The sequence below is a fragment of the Nelumbo lutea genome, chromosome 5 (assembly GCF_056320005.1).
Source record: "Nelumbo lutea isolate HS-2025 chromosome 5, American lotus-T2T, whole genome shotgun sequence".
Lineage (NCBI taxonomy): Eukaryota > Viridiplantae > Streptophyta > Magnoliopsida > Proteales > Nelumbonaceae > Nelumbo > Nelumbo lutea.
Window position 1 is genome coordinate 962,415 of NC_142688.1, and position 22,328 is coordinate 984,742.

Sequence of the window (22,328 nt, forward strand, 5' to 3'; positions counted from 1 at the left end):
CAAATACTACCTTGTGATAAACACACAAAAAACTTTCACTTGCAAGGTGCGACAAATACCTCTTCCGTTAGAGTATTGCGGGTAAGGTTTAAAAAAGATTTTCATTCTTGTAGATTATTGGATGGATTAATTTCAAGCTGACACCTATACCTGTGCGGTGGAATTAGGAATTCTGAAGACGGACTGAACAGTAAAAAAAACCTTAATTTAATAAATTCATTCATCTAACTGGGTATTTACTGCACAAGTGCAGAGTGAAAGTTACTGGGGTAAATGCCATCGACGTCACAGCATGATGGCGTCAGAGAAAAATTATACTGCACTAAGCGAGGTTATCGTACATTTCACGGGACATTACATTTCCAGATTGGCAACGTGTTGAGAAATTCTCACATCTCATGACTAGCTAGCTAATTTGTTAGGGACGGAATACAACTCTCCACCTTTTAATCCATCATTTGTTTAAATAATTAATTTTATATAAAAATAAAATTGGCCCAAATCTAAATCCAGCATGGTCCCATCGACCACAAAAACGAATAAAACAGCCTGTAGTAGAGCTGTGAGCACAACATCTCACCACTCACCCCCTTCCCTTTTTTTTCTCCTTCTCTCTAGTCTTGGGTTTAATTATTACACTGATTTCAATAACCCAATCTCTTCTCTCTTCTTCCTCTTTCTCTTCCTCCGTCTGTGTTCTATCTTCAATAGCTAGATAGCTACCTCTAGGCATGAGCTCCATCTTCGACAACATTCAGAAGAAGCGAAGCTTCTTCCCTTGCTTACACACCAACCAATCTCTCCCAGTCTCTCAAGCAGCAGGCTCTAATGAACATGGCTTACGTCGAAGACTTTCGTCTATCTCACTCCGAATTCCGCCGATATCCACTCCTGCCACTTCATGGACCTTTCCTCGATCGAAATCCATGTCAGCCATCGGAGAATCGGCCGGCAATTCTATACGGAAATGGTGGGATTGGGGATGGGCTTGGATACTGTCAAGAAAGCCTGTTTTTGCTAAAGATCTGGAGATGAACGAAGAAGAAACGGCAATTCTTGGGTGCCACAGCAAAGGTAGCTGGAGACATGTCTTCTACAAGGTCAGGTCCGAGTTCAGACGGCTTGTCGGTTACGACAATGTTGGTTTACCTCAAACCTATAGGTACGATTCCTATAGTTACTCCAAGAATTTCGACGACGGCAAGAGTTTTCAAGGTTAATTAAAACCAAACAGACTCTGGCCTAAGGTTAAGATCTAAGGCTAGTAATTCTTCTTTTGTTTTTGTGTTATCTTTTGTTTTTCTTTTCCCATCCCTCTCCTCTGTTTTGGGGTTTCATATTGTTATTATTTGTTGAATGGAAATTTATTGGCTGTAAGTAGATTTTATAAATAGATTATTCAAATATATTTGTTTAATTTTTTTTTTAACGTGTGGGAATAACGACGCGGAGTTGGACAGAGATGATTATATTATCACAGATTGAAGAAGGGGGTGAGATCGATTAGGTCGTTGCATGTGTTATTTTTAGTGTAGCTACATCGAATTTATTCATTTTAACAAATTTTTAGTTGTATGACTCTGATTTATAATATTTTTGGATCTCAAAATCAAAACCAGATATGTATTAAAAATGTGAAAATTTTAATGTGGTATATCGGTTGTGGGGAATTTCTTTATTTTATTTGCGTGAGCTGATTATGGAATAAGCTAGTCTACTCAATCACTCCCTTTGCACATAATAAAATTGTCTGGAGGATGCAATTCAGGAAACACGCTGTCTCCATTTAGGACGAGACAGGTGCTGATGACAAGGGTTAAGTGATCGATGCATGTAGCGATTGCTTCAGTAATTGCATAACACCAACGCTAATCGCTTGTAAGTGTGTCAATGCACAGGTTTTGGATTGACCCCGTCCAGTAAAAAATCAATTTGGACGGATTGGACGGATCAACAAGATATATTGGATTGGATTAACTGATCCAAAATATTTATTGGATTGGATTGGACTGATCCATCCATAACAAATTTATATTAGATTGGGTTGGATTAAATTAATATCTGATCCATTGATATAAAATAAGAATATATGTATCAATGGACTGGTTTTGGGTTGAAATCAATTTAAATCAAAATGAATTTGAACAGATTAAATGGTTCAGATATTGAATTAGACCGATCCAAATTGGTCTTAAACATTTATTAGATTGGATTGGACCTGGTTCATTTATAATGGACTCACATCGGACTGGATTTGGACCAAATCCAATCCAATTGACACCCCTAATTCGCTAGTGCGTGTATCAACCAATTTGATCACTTCCAAATCCAGTCCAATTGACACCCCTAATTCGCTATTGCGTGTATCAACCAATTTGATTACTGGGATGCAAGTGATTAATTACTCTCCTATATATATATATATATATAGGTGTCCAGTTTGAACCCTTAGAAAGCAAATATTTTGCTTATAACTGTAAAAAGAGAACGAAGGCCGACGTCTGGCTCTCTTTGAACTTTGAACAATAACGTACTGAAAATATATAGTTATTCACTGCTTGGCTATTTTATGGGCAATAACCAAATTAAGTATTGTAAAAATGTTTTTTCATCATTTGACATACAACCAAACGGAGCCTACACTGCAGAAGTGAAAAAAAATAGGTGTAAATCTGTAATGTCCTTGCTTTGAGCCACCGACGACCATATACAAAAAAAGCCACCGACATGAACACCGAGAAAAAATTAAAGAAAAAGAAAAAAGGATGTGGCATTGCCGTAAATATAGCTACCACCATGTATGAGTACGAATGGGTCCTACGCAATTGCGGTAAGTAGAGGTAGCTTCCTAAGAAAGCCAAGTTCACATGCCCCCCATGTGCATGTGGCATGTGCAGTAGAGTTCACGGTTGATCCGTCCCTCAGGTCTGGAGAATCTGTTGCCTCTTTTACTTTTTATTCCCATCCCAGCTTGGAAATTGGAATTGAGTCATTAGTCATATGTTGGGATGTGGATGTGTAGCCTGTACTCTGTAGGGAGTTGATGAATTGGACTTGGATCGAAATTCTCACATCGGGCCCGTGAAGAAGTTGTGGACTCAACTCAATCCCCATTCACCAGGGTCCAGGGACCTCAGACTTCCAACATTCATCGCAATAATGTACAACTCAAAAGTAAGAATGAAACATCATAGGAAAAGAAAACACAGTAGCAAAGCGTACAAAAATTAAACCAGATGAACCAAAAAGAAAAAAAAAAAAAAAAGCAAACAGCAAAAGAAGAAAAACTAAAACAGGAATTCCTGCCGGCTGCTGTATCCGGATCTGATTCACCCATCTTGGCATCTTGCACTTGCATTGAGCATTTGATACATCATAGATATCCACGTATTTATAAACACCCATGCGTACGCACCACACATGTAAAACTAGTACTGCAAGTAAGGAAGTATAGTGCATGCAACAAAAATTGTTCATCACTACAGCACCGGCCCATAACCACGAGACGGGATCTGCACATCCACCGTGCATTGAGAACATATCCCGTGAATAATAATTGATTAGTACGGGAGATGATCCCAATGCATAGTAAGATGTGCGTGTGAGGCACCAGGTGTTAGGAGCACATGTGGTCTCCGTAACTACTCATCAAGCCAATACCGAGCCCGGGGTGAAGTTCATTCCAATTTTCAAATCAATGTTTTTTAAAATTTGATCGAACCAGACGGTTGAACTGGAAAAACCGGGAATCGATCACCTGATTGGTTCTGATTTACCCCAAAACCGGATTGGACCAATTTATCCTAATTTTAATAAAAATTAATGTTTTGGTTAATATATAAAGAAAATTAAATGTTTAAGATTAATATAATAATTTTAGTTCTAATTTCTATATTAATTAATATTAATTCATTAGTTGCAACTTGTAATTATAATATAAAACTTAAGCAAATTAAACCATTACTTAGTTAATAACAATTAACACAAAAAGAGCTAAGTTATAGTAGTATTTAATTATTTTATGAGTAAATCCAATTGTCTAAAATAAACTTAATCATAAAAGTAGTAATTAAATAATATATAAATATTTATTAAATATAGCAGTATTAGTTATTTACTTGCATATATAAATGATTACTATCATAAAATTAGTTAAATAAATAAGTAATATAATAATTATAATATGATTATAATTATTAATTATTTTTGTTACTAATAAAATTTTTAATATTCCATTTAAAAACCTATATTAAAAACTAATAAAATATTTAAAAATATAATTTGAAATTCCATTTAAACTCCAAATAAAAATGCCTTTCAAAAAAAGATGTAAAATTCATTTTATTAAATTTAATTGATGCGAATAATTACATTAAATTTAAAATTTAAGATTAATAAGAATTTCATTTAGCATTAAGTAATAAATATAAAGTCCCAAGAATAATTAATTAATAGCAATAGTAGAAAATTCTCGATTAGTACCCTATACTTTGGGCCTAGTGCCACTTTAGTCCCCAAACTTTAAAACGCGGCAATTCAGTACTCGAACTTTCAGAGTGTGTCAATCCAATACATGTCGTTAGCCAACCGTTAAGTGGCATTTGAAAGACACAAATGCCTTTTGAGTCTCATCTAATTTTCTTTATCAATCATCCATATGTTGATACAAAATGAACAGTCTCAAATCCTTGCCTCTTCTATTCAAGAAAGTTGGGGTTACTATCTTATTGGGTATTCTGGTGACCCCAACTTTCTTGAATAGAATAGACAAGGATTTGAGACTATTCATTTTTTGTCAATGTTTGGGTGATTAATAAAGAGAATTAGATGACATTCGAAGGGTACTTGTGTCTTGTCAAATGGCACTTAATAGCTATTTAACAGGTTGGTTAATGGCATGTACTAGATTGGCATGTATTGAAAATTCGGGTACTAAATTGTTGTGTTTTAAAGTTCGGGGACCAAAGTGTCACTAGACCCGAAGTACAAGATACTACTATGAAATTTTCCCTTAATTTAATTATAATTCAAAATTAAATAAATAATATATGATAATATAATACTAGGATTTATAATACTATAATATTAATGTTATTATAATAATTATAGTTAATTATATAATCTTCTATTAATTATTAGTTATAAATGTTGTAACTCAGAAATAATGTTTGAATTGGACATGGACGACATTGGCTCAATTGAGAATGCCATAGGTCTCCTTTATATTGCATTAATGGAGCTTAATTGGTGTATGATATATTTGTTTAGGACTAGGACCAAGACGATGCTTCCATTCTAATTGTTTCTCTCCCCCAATAATTGACCAAGTTGAAGCAAAATACCCTCATAAAAAAACAGAAAACAAAATATGAATAAAAAAGAGAAATCATATGTCCCATGTGAATTGAACTAATTTACAATTAACAAAAAAAATAAACGATATAATTCTAAAGAAAGCCACATAGTTGTCTCCAAAGATAAAATAAAATTGATGAGAAATCAATCAAACAACGATTGGGAACTGGTTGAGATGCATAATGTAGAAGATAGAGGAGGTTAGGTGATTAATTATAAATAGTGTTATATACTTTCAAGACAGTAATCTAAAGACATTTTTCTTTTTTTCCTTCCCGCAGAGCTCAAAACATATTAGCTCATATATTACTTTTTGACATGCTTCCTATCTTTCATTCTTAATAATTGATTGTTGTTCTTTTGTTTTGGATTCATCGAGTAAGAAAAACATTTGTTCCGCCTCCCTCTTTTTGGTTTTGTACACAGAGTACAAAGTATCTCAATTCACGCGTTACTTTTATTGGTTTAGTGTTTCATTCTCCATCATATCAAATATCAAAGTATCTTTTGCATTCATTAGTCAATCCAGTTGTATACATTCTTTTCTCTTCTTTTTCTGTAGTAAATAAGAGAAACATTTGTAGTAAATATGCCAAAACACGGAGTATAGAGTTTTTACATTGAAAACAATTAAGGCTCAGTTTGAAAAGAGTAATGATGTAATCGTTTTTGGCCACGTAACAATGTTTTGTGATCTAAAAATTTTTGGCAAAGTACCTCGTTATTCGACCCGGTGGTGGCGTACCTTAGTGACGAGCTACTTGGTGGCGAACTGCCTGGTGGCGAATTGCCTGGGGGCGAACTGCCTTGGTGGCGAACTGCCTGGGGTCGAACTGCCTTGGTGGCGAACTGCCTTGAGGCGAACTGCCTTGGTGGCGAACTCCCTGGTGGCGAACTGCCTGGGGGCGAACTGCCTTGGTGGCGAACTGCCTGGGGGCGAACTGCCTGGTGGCGAACTCCCTAGTGGCGAACTGCCTGGGGGCGAACTGCCTTGGTGGCGAACTCCCTGGTGGCAAACTGCTTGGGGGCAAACTGCCTGGTGGCGAACTCCCTGGTGGCGAACTCCCTGGTGGCGAACTCCCTGGAGGCGAACTGCCTTGGTGGCGAACTCCCTGGTGGCAAACTGCCTGGGGGTGAACTGCCTGGTGGCGAACTCCCTGGTGGTGAACTGCCTGGGGGCGAACTCCCTACTAGGTGGTCGATGCCTTGGAGAATGTTGGAGCTCCCTGGTGCGGCACAATCCGACTACCCTCAGCATGAGGTGGTCTTCTTTCCTTTGTAGGCTGCGGGAGATGAGGGACCTGCGAGAACTTCATCTTTTCCTCATCTTTGTAGGTGGCGGGAGCTGAGAGACCCGCGAGAACTCCATCTTTTCCTCCTCTTTGTAGGTGGCGGGAGTTGAGAGACCCGCGAGAACTCCATCTTTTCCTCCTCTTTGTAGGTGGCGGGAGCTGAGAGACCCGCGAGAACTCCATCTTTTCCTCCTCTTTGTAGGTGGCGGGAGCTAAGGGACCTCCGAGAACTCCATCTTTTCCTCCTCCTTGTAGGTGGCGGGAGTTGAGGGACCTCCGAGAACTCCATCTCTTCCTACTCCTTGTAGGTGGGGGGAGCTGAGGGATTTCCGAGAACTGCATCTTTTCCTCCTCTTCGTAGGCGGCGGGAGCTGAAGGACCTACGAGAACTGAATCATAGGTCCCGGGGGTACTTTCCCGGTGGGGGCTCTCCGATGCTTAAGTTAGCACTCATATTGTAGAGAGCTTTGAAGATAATATGAGAGAGCTAGAGAGTAGGGTTACTTCCCTTTCTTTTCCATCCCCTTCCCCTTTGGAGGGTGAGGTCTTTATATACCGGAGTCTTCGCGAGTTAGGTGGGTGAAAAGCCTCCAAACAGTAAGACTCGTTGCATCCGATCAGAACTGGGGTACGGTGGTGAACTCCTCGAGGTCGTCAAGCTGGCGCTTGTGTCAGGCGGCCAGGTCGGCGCTTGGGCCGGGTTGTCAGAGGGGTGCCTGCGTCAGTCGGCGGGTCAGTGTTTAGGCCAGGTTGTCAGGTCGGCGCCTGTGTCAGTCGGCGGGACAGTGCCTAGATCAGGTCGTCAAGCTGGCGCCTGTGTCAGTCGGCGGGTCAGTGTCTAGATCAGGTCGTCAAGCTGGCGCCTTGGCCGGATCATGCGCTAGGCTGGTTCGGGTCGGCCAGGTCGCGCAGGCCGCGCGCTAGGACGCGTGCAGTTCGCGCAGGCCGCGCGCGCGCCGTGCAGTTCGTGCGCGCCGCGTAGGCGTGCGTCAGGCCGCGCGCAGGTCGCGCCAGGCCGGCCAGACAGGTGCCCGGGTGGGTCACCAACTTCGTAAGTTTGTTGGCTGGGTGTTTTCCTAGTTGTCACGAGGTGCCACATGTCATAATTTTACTGGAGGGCCAAATCTGCCCTCATCAAGTACAAATACAAATATATACAAAGTATATTATAAATATATATAAAATAATACAAAATACACTATTTTTGTATTTTATATATTTGTATTTGTACTTGATGCTGCGGAATCGGGCACTCCTAGCTAGCTGCTGACTGGCTCCTATCTTTCAATGGACGGCACCTAAGAAGAAGACGGTGAAGAATTCCCGGCGGACTTGCCCGGTGGGAATACCCCGATGCTTAAGTTAGAACGCTGCGAAAGATAGTAAAAGTGCAAAGAGGCTAAGAGTGTAAGTCGCGCTAGATCACTAAGTGCTCCAGATTAGCTTGAGAGCAAGCTCGAGTAAGGTAAGATGATTCAAGATCCAAAATCATATCAGATCCCCTCCCCTTCGACTAAGAGGCTCTTATGTAGTCGCAGCCGTTATCTGCTAGGGCTGCGCAGGTAATCGTTGCAAGGTACTACCCAATCAGGTGAGTGACACGTCCCAGAAAGACAAGCACGCCACCATCTTTCGAGAGACGTGGGTGCAGTCTGTTGAATGGGTAGGGACTACACCATCGGTTTGGAGACGTGACACGGTCTGACAGGTACGGTCTTGTCAGATAGAAGCTTCCTGAGAGCATCGCGTTGCTTAGTCGTGAGCTACCCTGTCGCATAGCGATCTATTCTATTGCGAGCTACTTTGTAGCGAGCTCCTAAGGGTACTTTGAGGTGACCCTTCTCAAGATTGTCTTTGGGGCAGTTTTTCTGCCTAAGTGTTGGAGCGAGCTGATTACCCTAGCTCGCGAGCTAGGATAGACTTGGAGTATTCCCTTTCAGTAGATCAGAGGTCCTCGAGCTCGCGTTGTAGCGAGCTATCATGCGGGCTTGTTACTTAGCCGCGGTCAGGTTGTGGTGTTGAGCTGTTGTTCGTGCTGAGTCATGTCCACGTGTCATCGTCTCAAGGGGTCGGGTCAAATCACCCTCCATCAGTACTCCTTCTGGATAAAATCTATAGATGTATATGAAGTTGAAACCATGGAATCATTGGGATTCGTATAATCCAAATTTCTATTTATTAATAAAAATGAATGCAAATTTTAGCAATTTCCATTGGGGATCTAACTTGGATAATGGTTAGACTAGTAGAGGGGCCTGCTTCATAGGGGTTGGAATGGAATCATCAACTAGTCGATCCGTTGATCTCGTCTTTGGCCAAAAATCATTGAATCGATCAATGATCCATTGATCTAAGCAGCCGAACCATTGACCCATTGATATGTTCAATAGTTTTTGGTTGTTTTTTATTTTTTTAATCGATCATCCAAGCAATTGGTTCTACTTTATCCTAATCTCGGTCCATAGCCAAAAATCGTTGAATCGGTTAATGACCCATTGACCTAGGCAGTCGAACAGTTGACCCGTTCAATGATTTTTTGTCATTTTGTCATTTTTTTAATTTTTATTATTAGAACGGGTCATCCGTTCAAACCGAACGGTTGAATTGCCGACCTGAAAACCGGTGGCCAAAATGGTTCCATTTTGGGGTTGTATGAGTCACACGCTCGAATGACATAACATGTATGATACTGGTTAATGAACCTCTCACACTCAATTTTTTGCCTGTAATTTCTGTTGTCAAAACGGACTGTCCGTTCGAATCGGACAATCGAACCACCAACCTGAAAATCGGTGCCCAAAACAGTTTAGTAAATTTTTGCTTATAATTTTTTGTTGTTAGAATGGGTCGTCCATTCGAACCGAACAGCCGAACCATCGATCCAAAAACCAGTGGCCAAAACCGTTCCGTTTTCGAGTCATATGAGTCACACGTTCAAATGGCATAACACGTATGATACTACTTAATGGACCTCACAAATTCAATTTTTTGCCTATAATTTTTGTCAGAATGAATTGTCGGATGATCGAACCATCGACCCAAAAACCAGTGGCTAGAATGGTTTCGTAATTTTTTGCTTGTAATTTTTGTTGTCAGAATGGGCCATTTGTTCGAACCGAACGGCTGAACAGTCGATTGTCAAAATGTTATTAACAACATTTATCAATAATAGTAAGTAATTATACTATTTAATTAAATAATCATTAATGATAATTTTAATAATTTTATTTAGTTATTTTTAATATAGCAGTAATTATTAAATTTATGAATAGGATTTATTAACGATATTCATTAAATTAATAATTGCCAAAATTAAATTAAATTAACAATATTTATTAGTAATAGTCAATAATTATAATATTTTATTAAATAATCAATAACAATACTTTTAATAACATTTTTAATTATTTTGAATATAAAAATAATTACTATATTTATTAATAACAATATTTGTAATTTTAATTTTGAGTAAAATTTAAGTAAATATCTATTTGTTAACAATATTTATAATAATAGTAATTATTAATTATAATCACTAATTATATTTTTATTAAATTACTGTAATAATCAGTAATTATTAAAATTGGGTTACTAAATTTATTAACAACATTTTTTAATAACAAAATTTATAATTTTAATTCAAAGTAAAATTAAAGTAAATATCTAGTTATTAACAATATTTATAATAATGTCAATTATTATTATAATCACTAATTATATATTTATTAAATTACTATGATAATCAGCATTATTATTAAAGTAATTATATTATTACTGTAATTAATTAGTAATTATTGTTATTAATTAGTAACTAATTACTGGAAAATGGGTGCATGTTATTACACTATTAATTACTGTGATTAATTAATAATTATTTTTATTGTTATTAGTTAATAATTAATTAGTAATTAATTATTGGAAATGGGTGCTCGCACTTGGAATCTACTTGCACGAGTAGACTCCATTTCCTGAGTGGAGAGAACATCCATATCCTTTAAATATATATATATATATATATATATAGATAGATAGATATATAAGATAAGAGAGACATAAACCCCAAAAAATGATATTTGAATTTGATAGGGGGCTTAGGTAGAGGTGTAAATTGGGCTATGCCGCCCATGGTTCAACATCATCTTAAGACGGTTTGGCCCGATAGTCCACAGGCTGTGCCACAGCCTAGCACGATTGTCTGGGCCGTTGGGCAATGTCGGGCTTGGGGTTTCAGGTCAATGGGCCTGGCCAGCATGGCCAGCACTACCATGCCATGCCGCCTAGCCCAGCCCGTGGTATGACTTGACACAACCCATATATATAATATAGTATATAATATATTAATAAAATAAACAATTTTTTCAATTTTATTATACTATTTTATTTAATTATTGTATATATAACTATATAAGAAATTGTATACATCAAAATTCATATAAAATTAAAATTTTAAGTTTTTTTTCAATTTTTTAAATAAATAACTTTGACCCGATCCACAGCCTAATTTGGCCCAAAGCTTGGCCCCAGACCAGACTAGCTTGACACAGGCCGACCCCACGTAATATCCCAAGGAAGGGAGGCATGGCCCACGGACCGTTAGGACCCAACCCACACTTTTTGTGAACCGTGCCATACCAGCCCAGCACAACCCGTTTTACACGTCTAGGGCTCCTTCTGTCTTAATTTCTCTTAACAAAGCTAAGCAGTGGTTGAGGTATTTTTACTGGGCATAATAGGAGATGCCAATAAAAGAAGATTCGGCAGAAAATCATGTTTTAGGTTTTGATCTGGTCAATTTCTCACCATACATGGCTATGTGTGGTGGCTCCTCACAGAAAAGTTATATGCTATGCTTGGTAAAAAAATCTGGAGAGCCCGAATCTATCTGGAGCGCTTCAAAGCAGCTGAACCTTCATCTCAGCCCTCCCAAACGAACCCCAAGTGTGATTAAAACTTAAAAGCAGCTTTTCCATTCCTCTTAAGCACGCCATTTATAACAACCCTAGACTCAACTGGATTTAGGTTGCTTTCACAAAAGTCACAACGGATGCGTCACACAGGTTTTTTTTAGTACAATGTAAAACCTCCTACCATTTGCATTTCACCATTTAACTCCACAAACACTTTCTGTAGTATTTTTTGTTCAAAGCTCCAATGCATAGACTATGCAATTGAACGCCGCCAATTTAGGGGTGTCAATTGTACTGGATTTGGTTCAATCCGATCCAGTCCAATGTGAATCCATTACAAATAGACCAGGTTCAATCCTGTCCAATGAATATTTTGAATCATTTTGAATTGGTCCAATTCAATGCTTGGACCATCTAATCTTTTTGAATGTATTTTAATTTAAATTAATTCTAACTTAAACTAGGTCCATTGACACCTGTATTCTTATCTTCTAGCAACGGACCAGATATTCCCTCAATCCAAACCAATCCAATATAAATTCATTATGGATAGGTTAGGTTCAATCCAATCCAATAATGTTTGGATTGGTCTAATTGACGGATATGTCTTGTTGGTCTGTCCAATCCATTCAAATTGATTTTGTTTTGCATGGGATCCAATCCAAAACCGGCCCGTTGACACCCCTAGGCCAATCCACTGCGCCCCCTATCTGATCGATGTTCTGCATCGGTAACTAGATCCCTGCATGTAACAAAAAACAGTTAGGAAGCTCCCTACTTCCTTTTGCTTTGAATCATGGTTTTATGAGCTTGCTAATTGTGGGCTTGATTGGGCCCAACTTTGTAATTGGGATCTCGAACTTCCGCCAAAAGAATTATAAGCCCAAATCGCTATACAGAGAATGAGAGAAGCTCAATGTAAGATATGGCAAATATATGCAAGTTGGTCATTGTTATCTTGTTGCGTCGGTTCACTAACATTCCTCACATCGTGAATAGCCTTCCTTCAATGCTTGAAATTTGTGGTTCGGCCACAGGAACATAAGTGGGCTGGTGTAGGGAAGCTCCCTAATTGACACAGCAATACACAGCAAAACGAGCAGTAGATCCCGACTCCGAGTGGTTACGTGGCATAATAATAGTAATAAATGTGGGAGTTCCATCCATATTTTGTACCATACCCCGGTCAATCTCTGTCTAGGTTTCTGTCGTATTTTAACAGAGCGGCCATTAATACACTTTCTGCATTCTTAGTTACAGAGATACTGTAGTACAAACCAAGAAGATAGTTGATGCTTTACACGGCCTTGTTCTTCAATTTTGACCCTCATCGATGAATTATGATAGCTACTTCTCCCCCATCCACTTGAATGCCTGTTGTTCAAAACTCATCAGTGAATTCTCTCTTCCCTCAACTCTGTTATGTAACAGAGACCTTTTTCCATCTGGAATACTGACATGGCAGAACCAGTCGGTCGGTCTATCTGATAGTAGAATCCGTAGATTGCCTTCTTCCCATTGGGATTAGTTTCTTTAACTCGCCCTTATAAATCCTATATTAACATTATTCCTTAAACTTCTTTCAATCACCTCGTCTTTTTTTTTTTTCTTCAAATAATGCCAGATGGCAAAACATCTGAAACTTGATACAAGGGAAACCACCATGTGGAGAGTTTTGAATCCTAATAATTCCATCGTCCATGTATAACTTAGGAATTAGTTAGTAAGCTATGATCCTGCACTCCTGCAGGCAGGTGCAATGTTAAATGTGGAGTATCTTTGAACGATTTGGGACATTGATCTCCTAGTTATTATGTTATGTTTTTCATTCCTCTACGTTTATATGGGAATGGGACTGGGAGGGAAGGAGGAGAGAAAGGGGGAACAGTTCACAGTAAATTGATTGACCGTTGGAGAATTAAAGGCGGGTGAAAGGAGTTGGTTGGTTGGACTGTTGGAGGAGGAGAAGAGGATGACTAGGAAAAGATTTTTGGTCTCTCTATTCTTTGTCTAGGTTGCCCCAGGTCAGTCTGTACATTAATAAAGATATAGATACAGCCATACAGGTGGGAAGAAAAAAAAAAGACAAAAGAAAGCAAAAGCTGTTAGAACTTAGAAGGCGTTACAACCAAACGACGAAATAAGAACAGATGAGAGTAATGGTAATGGAGTTTTACAGTAAAAAAGATAGATGGGCCCCACCTATATATAAACCTAAGGGTTTTTACTTGTAAAAAAAATCTTAGGTTTAATGGTAATGGGTTGCATTTCCATGCCTACGTAAACTGATGCTCCTAGTATGGATGTGGCGTGTGCACGAATGTATCCGACCTGTCACGTCGCTTCTAAATTCTAAGCCCAGCCTCTGGCGTCTGGCACATGCACCCTATTGCGAGCTCCTCCCTCCCTCACGCTCATCGGAATTTGGAAATCCCTCTTCCTTTGCGATTCCAAAGCATCCAACACATTGGTTAATCCCAACTCGTCTCAGTAAGAAGAATTTATGAAGTGGGATATCTAATTCTTATCCCACTCACTCAAATTGTTTTGGCCTACCACATACGACAGAGCGCGTAGTCATCTGTTTGAGCCGTAGCCCATAATCAGGCCTAGCTATATATAAGAGTTGATGGGTTGGGGCCTGGGGGGACGTTGGGACTTGGGAGACAACTCACATAGCTAGCTAGAGCTCTAGTTGGGTTAGAGGTTGGCAGATCTACCGTCTATATAGTTGAGAAAGGAGTAGCTAGGTGGGAACATGATAAGCCATACTATTGCTAACTAATTAACCACACGTCCTGACGATCGAGATCGAGGCTCCTGAATCCTTATTGAAAAGGCTTAACCCCATGACAGCAATTATTTGGTTCCAAATCCAGGCATGATAAGAGATATGATAGACATTTGCATGCAACACGCAACCTGCAGCAACTAGCGAGCAAGAATGCCAATGCCATAGTCTGGTGAGGAGTTAGGGCGGCCACTTACCAACTTAATTAATTTTAGGGGATTTGACAAGGAAAAGCTTCTTCAATCCCTGCCCAAGTGCGTTAATGAATTTACAATTTAGGGAAGACCACCATATTTCACCTTGTGTCTCTAATTCTATTAACTTTTTTTTTTTTTATTAACCACATAAGATAAGGCCACCTAGCATTTAGCAAGAAGGATTGGTTGATTGATATCAGACAGTACATGCTGCAAATTGACTAGACGGCTTCCTGGCTCCTGGGCCATTATCTGTATGGGATTTTTCATTTATAGGCCGGTGGCGGCCGGTAAGGAATTAAGCTCATTTATGCTATGTTTGATCTGAAGGAAAAAGTAGGAAAAAGAAGGAAAAGATAAAGATACTTATACATGGCTTGTAAAGAATCGGAATAAAGAACCAGAAGGCCACATAGAAAATATTTCCTAAACCTATCTAGGCAAGTGGACATATATACAGTATGTACCTCAACCTCTAGGATCCATAATAGATTGATATAGAAAATTCAGCAAGTTCTATATTAGGTTCGCTATTTGTCTAGAAACTAGAAATGTTGAGTGAAGAGAACGTTAAAAATTTGCCGCTTGACCATGAGGGCTTTCTAAAATCTAAAATTCACATTTCTAGTACCATTGGCTTAAGGAAAGCAGGCTTTCCTGTAGGCCACCCACAGGCCATAATGCTTATGTGGACAGCCCTATTAGCTGGGTCGGCGGTTCAGAGAGCCAGATCATGCATGCAGTTGGCTTCAAAGTTCAAACTCTCGGCCCCACGAGAGATGTGTAGTTGTTGCTTGCTTGGGCTTTATCTATCTTTAGATGCATATCATATCTCTGCATCGGCCGGCACGTCATTATTCAACAGGCCTATAAAGCTTCCAGTTCCGCTGGAATGATATTTCTTTTGTAAGTGTCTTAGAAAGCCGAAAGCGTTTTCCTTTTTCTTTATTTATATATATATTACAGAGAGAGAGAGATTACTTATAACAAAATGGGATATTCATTCATTTGGTCGTTTTCTTTATTGGACAAGTACGGAACAAAAGGGCACCGAGGGACGATGGATTTGCAGAGAGATCGAGGTCTATGATTGAAATCTACAACGATTATCTGTAATGTAATTCTGCATGCAAATTAACATTGTGTATGCATCGCATAGTGTATCCACGTAGAGAGAGAGAGAAGACGAAAAGGAAGAATTGAATGAGGGGATCTGACTTTGCTTCCTCCACCGTCTCTCTCTCTCTCTATCTCTATCTCTGTGTGTGGACTTACGTACCGTGAAAAGCAGGTGGTGGCGGTGAGCCAGTCCGTCCTTCCAACAGATCCTTGGTATTTATTGCCTTTCACCACCCACCCCCTCGCCCAATGTGGCCCCCCACCCCCACCCTCACCAATTACCAACACACTTGGGTTGGGTCACCACCCTCTCCGTCTCCAGTCTCCTGTTCCTTTTCTTTTCTCTACAACCTCATGCTATTTGCGAACTGCCATGCATGCTCTCTGCCTTTCCCCTGTTACTCTTCTCTCTCTCTCTCTCTCTCTCTCTCTCTCTCTCTATATATATATATATATATATATATAAATATACATACATCAAAACATGCAGTATTTGACGACACATCCCAGTCCACCGCCTCTCTCCTCTCTGGACCCATTATTTAGTTGCTGGTGGGTCTCGAGTTCAATCAGACACGGTCTGATTATACAAATTCACTGCACACGAAGCATCCCTGTCACACATTTAATATTTTATTATTATTTATTATTGCTGTAAATGAACATTAATTAAAGAAAAACTAACTGCTTGTAACTACTACTACCATGTATTAATTGTGTAGGCTTTTGTAAGAGCACAACCCCATATGGGAGGGATCCGAACACACAGGCCACAGCAGAGACAGAGGGGAACCTTTCCATAATGGACTACTAGCCCCCCGGCCGTCTTGTAGGCTGCTGAATTCACAACAATAGCAATAGTGTGCGTAAAAACCCATTTTAATTTTTGATATTTACATGCCCATCTCATCTCCACTACTACTCGTCATTTCATTATTCACACATGCATCAGATCAGACATCTTAATTCAAGTGGAAAAGGATAGAATAGAATGCTTAAATATTGATCTGAAACCAGGCACTGACCATTTGTTGAGGTTGGGTCCCCTGCTACAACCAGGCCATCTCCCCACTTATTGCTACTTGCTACCAACGACAACAATGCAAGTTAATGCAGGCAGCAGGGAGAACGGGGGGAAGGGACCAAAATCCAACGGTTAGATCCCCAGGAATCTTCCTGGGAATCAAGGATCCCACGGTTAGATCATTGGGAATTTTGACTCTTGTACGGAATTACTGCTACCTCATTTATTACCTTTCCCATCCCAATTTGTAGTTTCCCCTTCCCTTACCCCCACCCTCTCTCTCTCTCTCTCTCTCTCTCCGATCATTGGGAATTCGCCATCATTCCCTTCCCAATTTGTAGTTTCTTCCCCCTCCTTTTCGTCCAAGGTCGAGACAAACACAGAAGAAATGATATTATTCAAGCAAGAAAAAAAAAAGGTGGTGCTTTGGGGAACATTTAATTAAAGTAAATTAATAATTGTTTGAGACTGAGTTGAAAGAAGAAAGAAGAAGAGAATGATGGCGGGTGTGGCCCATAGAGAAAGTAGTAACCTTATTGTCTGGGTCTGGGTGGTACATTTTACATACAGATAACAGATCCCATGCACGAACTGATTGACTCTATAATTAAAAAGTTATATATGGATCCACACTAGCTTCCCTGTCTGTCTAACATTTGCGAAATCCATCACTATCAACCACCTTAACCAGATCCCACTTCAAACTTCAAAGACCTATGTCTCCCATGAAAATAATGGTCCAGTGCCATTCCCATTTCGCAGATCACGTGGGCCTGGGTTCGGTTCGGACCAACCGTCACCCAATTTTTACAACGCGGGAAGTGAGAGAGTGGGTCAGCTCTGTCACAGTCATCATATTTTTTCTAACCGGGTCAACCCGAGGCCTACCCAAAACCCCAAATGGGAATTGGCCAACTTCTATAAAGATCAAAACTCCTCTGCGACACATTACTACTTAGTACTGATGAGCAAACAAGTAAACAACAGGAGTTACTGTTATCAACTATTTATTTTAGTTGGTAATGACTAATAACAGTCATCATCTCATCTCATCTCCAGGCTGCAGCTTCCCTCGTGTAAATGTGTAACTCCACTCCGAAAAAGCTCTCGGTACCATGTTCATTCACACACGCACGCATAAATATATAATCTCTGCAACCAACTCTACATTTACTTCCTAATCCCCCCTATTTCTTGGTTTAATTTCCTTCTCTTTTCTATTTTGTTGCCTCTTTGGGATCCTTTCAAGTTTCAGGTGCACTTTTGCAGGCCCTTCATAGCCTTTAATGAACCCAAATCTGCCCAGCCTAATAACTTTACCCTATCTTCGGTTTCAGTGCTTCTCTCTATATATACTACCATCATTCGTTTATATTCGCTTTTACATCGCAAGCGTACTCTATCTCTCTCTCTCTCTCTCTCTCTCTCTCTCTCTCTCTCGAAAGCTTTTTGCGTTGCGAGCAGCGTATAGTGTCGCTGTGTTGATGTTAGCCATGGAAGAAATCCTATGTGAAGTGCATGGAGAAGATACCAACGAGCAAGGGTTGCCTCCAGGGTTTAGGTTTCACCCAACTGATGAAGAGCTTATAACCTTTTATTTGGCTTCAAAGGTGTTTAAAGGGAGCTTCTCCGGTGTTGAGATTGCAGAGGTTGACCTTAATAGATGTGAACCATGGGAGCTTCCAGGTATGATTGATGAAGAAAGTGAAAAAAAAAAAACAAAATCGAAGAAATAAATATTCTTCATGTTCTTTCTTTTCTTTGTTTATTTCATGGGTTTTAAGAGCTTACATGAAACTGCTTCTGTTTGTGTTTCGTTTATGGTCTATATCTTCACTTCGCGTGATAGCATTCCAAAATTTGAAATAGACATCTTTTCTGTAGTGTAAAGACTAAAGAGAATGATTTATGTCTTCACTTTCTTTATCTGCAAAGCATGTAGAACTTAAAATGACTTGTCCCTTTTCTTGTATATGGGGTTTCTTGTTAAGTTGGGACTCGGGAGAGCTTTCAAGCAAGAACCCTAAGAATATCTTGATAACTTGGTTCTCTTTCCTTATGTCATTATTTCTTTAATATTTTCTGTCATTGTCAAGTGTATGGATTAAACTATTGAAGTTCTGATATCCTCTTCTCTCCATTTTTTTTTCGTTTTTAGAATGAAAATCCATCTCAAAGTTGGGAAAATTTTCTGACACCACAACCAAATCAAGAGAGAGACAGAGATAGTTATAGCATTGTCTACTGTTATTTATGTCATTATTTTCTTTTTTTTTTTCCTTCTTTTTATTTTGACTTTTCAGACATAGCCAAGATGGGGGAGAGAGAGTGGTATTTCTTCAGCTTGAGAGATCGAAAGTACCCAACCGGCTTGAGGACTAACCGAGCAACCGAAGCTGGGTACTGGAAAGCCACAGGGAAAGACAGGGAGGTTTACAGTGCCTCAAATGGAGCTCTGCTTGGCATGAAGAAAACCCTAGTATTCTACAAGGGTAGAGCTCCCCGAGGTGAGAAGACCAAGTGGGTCATGCACGAGTACCGCCTAGATGGTGATTTCGCATATCATCACACGTGCAAGGTAGATTCATCACTCACTCACTCTCTCTCTCTCTCTCTCGGCCTAACAGTTTAGACAATAATACAAAAGTAGCTTATGCTGTGCTCATTGGCACATGCAAGACGTTAGTAGTAGAAATCGTTATTATTGTTATTCGTAGTTTTCGTTTTGGCTTGTTTAGATTCTGGTTGGCCTGCTTTGGTTTTGAAAAAAAAAAAAGGAAAATTAAATGAAAATTCAGTTCAGTTCCACACTTCCACTCACTTTTTCCTGCCTTTTTTTCATCTAATTATTATGTCTTAAGTTTTAGTTTAATACTTGTCAAAAAACAAAAAAAAAAAAAGGGTTTAGTCGAGCATCCATTTGACTTACTTGAGCAAGCAAAAATAAAATTGCAGGAGGAATGGGTTATTTGCAGAATATTTCACAAAACAGGAGAGAAGAAAAGCTCGTTTTTCCAAGCACAAAGCTACCTCTTAGAAACATTTTCGTCCCCATCAACCTCCTTGCCTCCACAGATGGAACCCCAAGTGACACTAATGGGAATTCAGAGCCTCCAAAACCCTTATTTCGTTACACAACAGCAGGGAATTACCGAGCTGGAATTCCTAATAAACCCAGTCGTGACTCATCAGCCCCAAGTTTCCACAATGAGTAGCTTGCAGGAGGCCTCCTTTTCACCAAACACCATAAACCCCAACAACCCATCACAATCCAACCTCCTGATCAAGTCGCTTCTCTCACATCAAGAGTGCAGTTTGAAGGAATCTGCTGTTCACAAACAGTGCAAGACAGAGTCCATGCTTTCCCATTTTCAACCAATGGATGCTAACTTACACTGGGGGGATAAAATTCACCAAAGCCCGTGTCAAAACCCCATGTTTTTCGAGATGGGTTGTGGTGGGGTGGTGGGGTTCACGGCTGTTGCAGACAGTGTTCATGAGACGTCCACTTCAGTTGCTTTCAACAGAGCCGGCTTTGAGATGGTGCTAGATCCTCCCATCAGAAGCCTTGGAGAATGTGGACCTTAGGATGCGGATTGCTTTCCATCTATAGAATCTATATCACTATGTTGATTGTACTGTTACTGTAAATGTGGGGAGTAGTTGTTCTTTGATCTATCCTTCCTTATATATGTATTTTGGAGACTTTCCGCTGTTTTTAGGACTTACTGTCGCAAGTTATATATATTGATATTGCTTCCTTTGGATTTTGGCTGGGCCTGCTCCGGCTACTCCTCTCTCTCTCTCTCTTCTGCGCGACTGTTGCCTGTGTACACTGTGAAAGGGTTGGGGTGTCTGTGACTGTGATGTGACAGAAACGATAGGATAGGATTGGCGTAATATCATTGGACGTCACCTCAAATTTGTAAGATAATTGATGGTTTGAACTCGCAAGTCACAAGTTGCAATGAATGCATGTAAGCACGCGAATTGGGTGTGGCATAATAATGCGTATGTTCCTCCTCCCTTTCTCCCATCGCCATTATTTTCTTCTAATCGTATGTCGATGATGTATGCCACCATATATACTCACATGCATGCATGCATGTCGATTGTGATTTATCGGGGATATGAACTAAAAAAAAAGACATGGAGATTGGAGGGTAAAGTAATAAAGGACTAAGCAAGACCAGAAGATTTCGTCATGCCTACCTTGTAACTTGTTTGGGAGGAAAAGTGAATATGCATGCCTTTTGTGTGTGTGTGAATGACATGCTACATGCACATGCACCATGCATGGGGGATATGGCATTCATTAATGGTTAAGTTGTTAAGTGTTACCTTACCATGCAAAACAAAGCTTCCCAAGTCATGAGTCATGACATGTAGGTCCGGAGGTTGGGATAAATGGACATGGGCTTTCATGAGCCTTGACTTGACTGACCGAATTGAGTACCAAGTTGTGGACCGTAGGATTCTGACGAAATTAAAGAGAGTGGATCAAAGTTTTAAAGAAAGGGGGCCATACAATGATACAATACATACAAAAAACATGAAAAATAAGTCAGGAATGACCGAATGAGGACAGTAGAGTCCTATTCCCACTCCTGGGGGGGTATGAATTGAGACGGAATTTAGGTCAGGGCATAGCATTGTGGTATTAGTAAGTATGCATGCATGGAGCATGGGCATGGGACTTGGATTGAGTGAGAATGGCTGCAGGCCTACAGTACAGACAAAATGGTTGTGAGCTTGAAACAAAATTCCGTCTAAACTTACATGCAGATTGCAGACGCTTGTCAGGTCAGGTAGGCATCACTTATTTATTTAAGAAAATAACTCTTTCTCTTCCACACATCATCATCATCATCATCATGGATCAAAATTTTAGGTGAATCATCAATACAGTATTTTAGGTGTTAGGTTGGACTTCGAGATTTACTTGTTTGAGGGGGCAAACAAGCCTTTGATCATTCGCATAACAAACTTTCCTTGGGTCTGTTTTGAAAATTAAATGATGGAAGTGGCAGAGAAGGGAACCTCTAAATCAAAATTGTCATACGGTTTAGTCGGTACTCGGCACTTCCTATTCCTTCCTTACTAAGAAGTGGCCAAAATGGGCGCTTCTTCATTTGCTAGTAAATGGCAGCACCTCAAATGTGCGTGTGAAAGAGAGAGAATTGTTATACGATAATCTCACATATTACCATTTTTAGTGCGAAACACAAACAGGACATCTGGTAAAGATTGAACAGCACATATCAGTGGAAATAATTAGATGATACACAGACTCATCAGTTGGATTCAGACATATTAGATTAAAAGTCAATAGATAGATTAGATCAGAAGGGGGGGAAAAGAGTAAAGAATAGAAAATAGCAGAATTTGAGCTTGAAGTTGAAAGACAACAAAAAATAAAAAGAAAAGAAAAGAAGAAACCAGAGGGCCTATTATTTCTTTTGTGCTGTGTCCTGGTAGTAGTGGCCAATGAGTTAAATCTGAAAAGACGTTGGGTTTGATGACTTGAACAGCAGCCATCTGCTGTGTACAACCACCCCAAAAGGCCCAAGTCCAACAATTCTGCCATACACATAATTTTGTCGCCATTTACAATTCAATTATGCACCAATAACTTTATGTCAG

General features: G+C 39.6%; 2 protein-coding genes across 2 annotated transcripts; both read left to right on the forward strand.

The window, feature by feature from the left end:
- The first annotated feature begins 449 nt into the window (after window positions 1-449).
- Window positions 450-1,417, forward strand: LOC148849713 (uncharacterized). The gene has a single exon (XM_088945338.1). It carries the CDS (start codon window positions 732-734, stop codon window positions 1,218-1,220), a length of 489 nt encoding a protein of 162 aa, XP_088801464.1. The 5' UTR covers window positions 450-731; the 3' UTR covers window positions 1,221-1,417.
- A 16,228-nt stretch (window positions 1,418-17,645) lies between these two features.
- On the forward strand, window positions 17,646-20,450 carry LOC148849714 (protein CUP-SHAPED COTYLEDON 3-like). Its single transcript, XM_088946610.1, has 3 exons — window positions 17,646-18,371; window positions 18,989-19,263; window positions 19,641-20,450. The coding sequence occupies exons 1-3, from the start codon at window positions 17,972-17,974 to the stop codon at window positions 20,271-20,273; spliced, it is 1,308 nt and encodes a 435-aa protein (XP_088802736.1). The 5' UTR covers window positions 17,646-17,971; the 3' UTR covers window positions 20,274-20,450.
- Window positions 20,451-22,328: the final 1,878 nt, after the last annotated feature.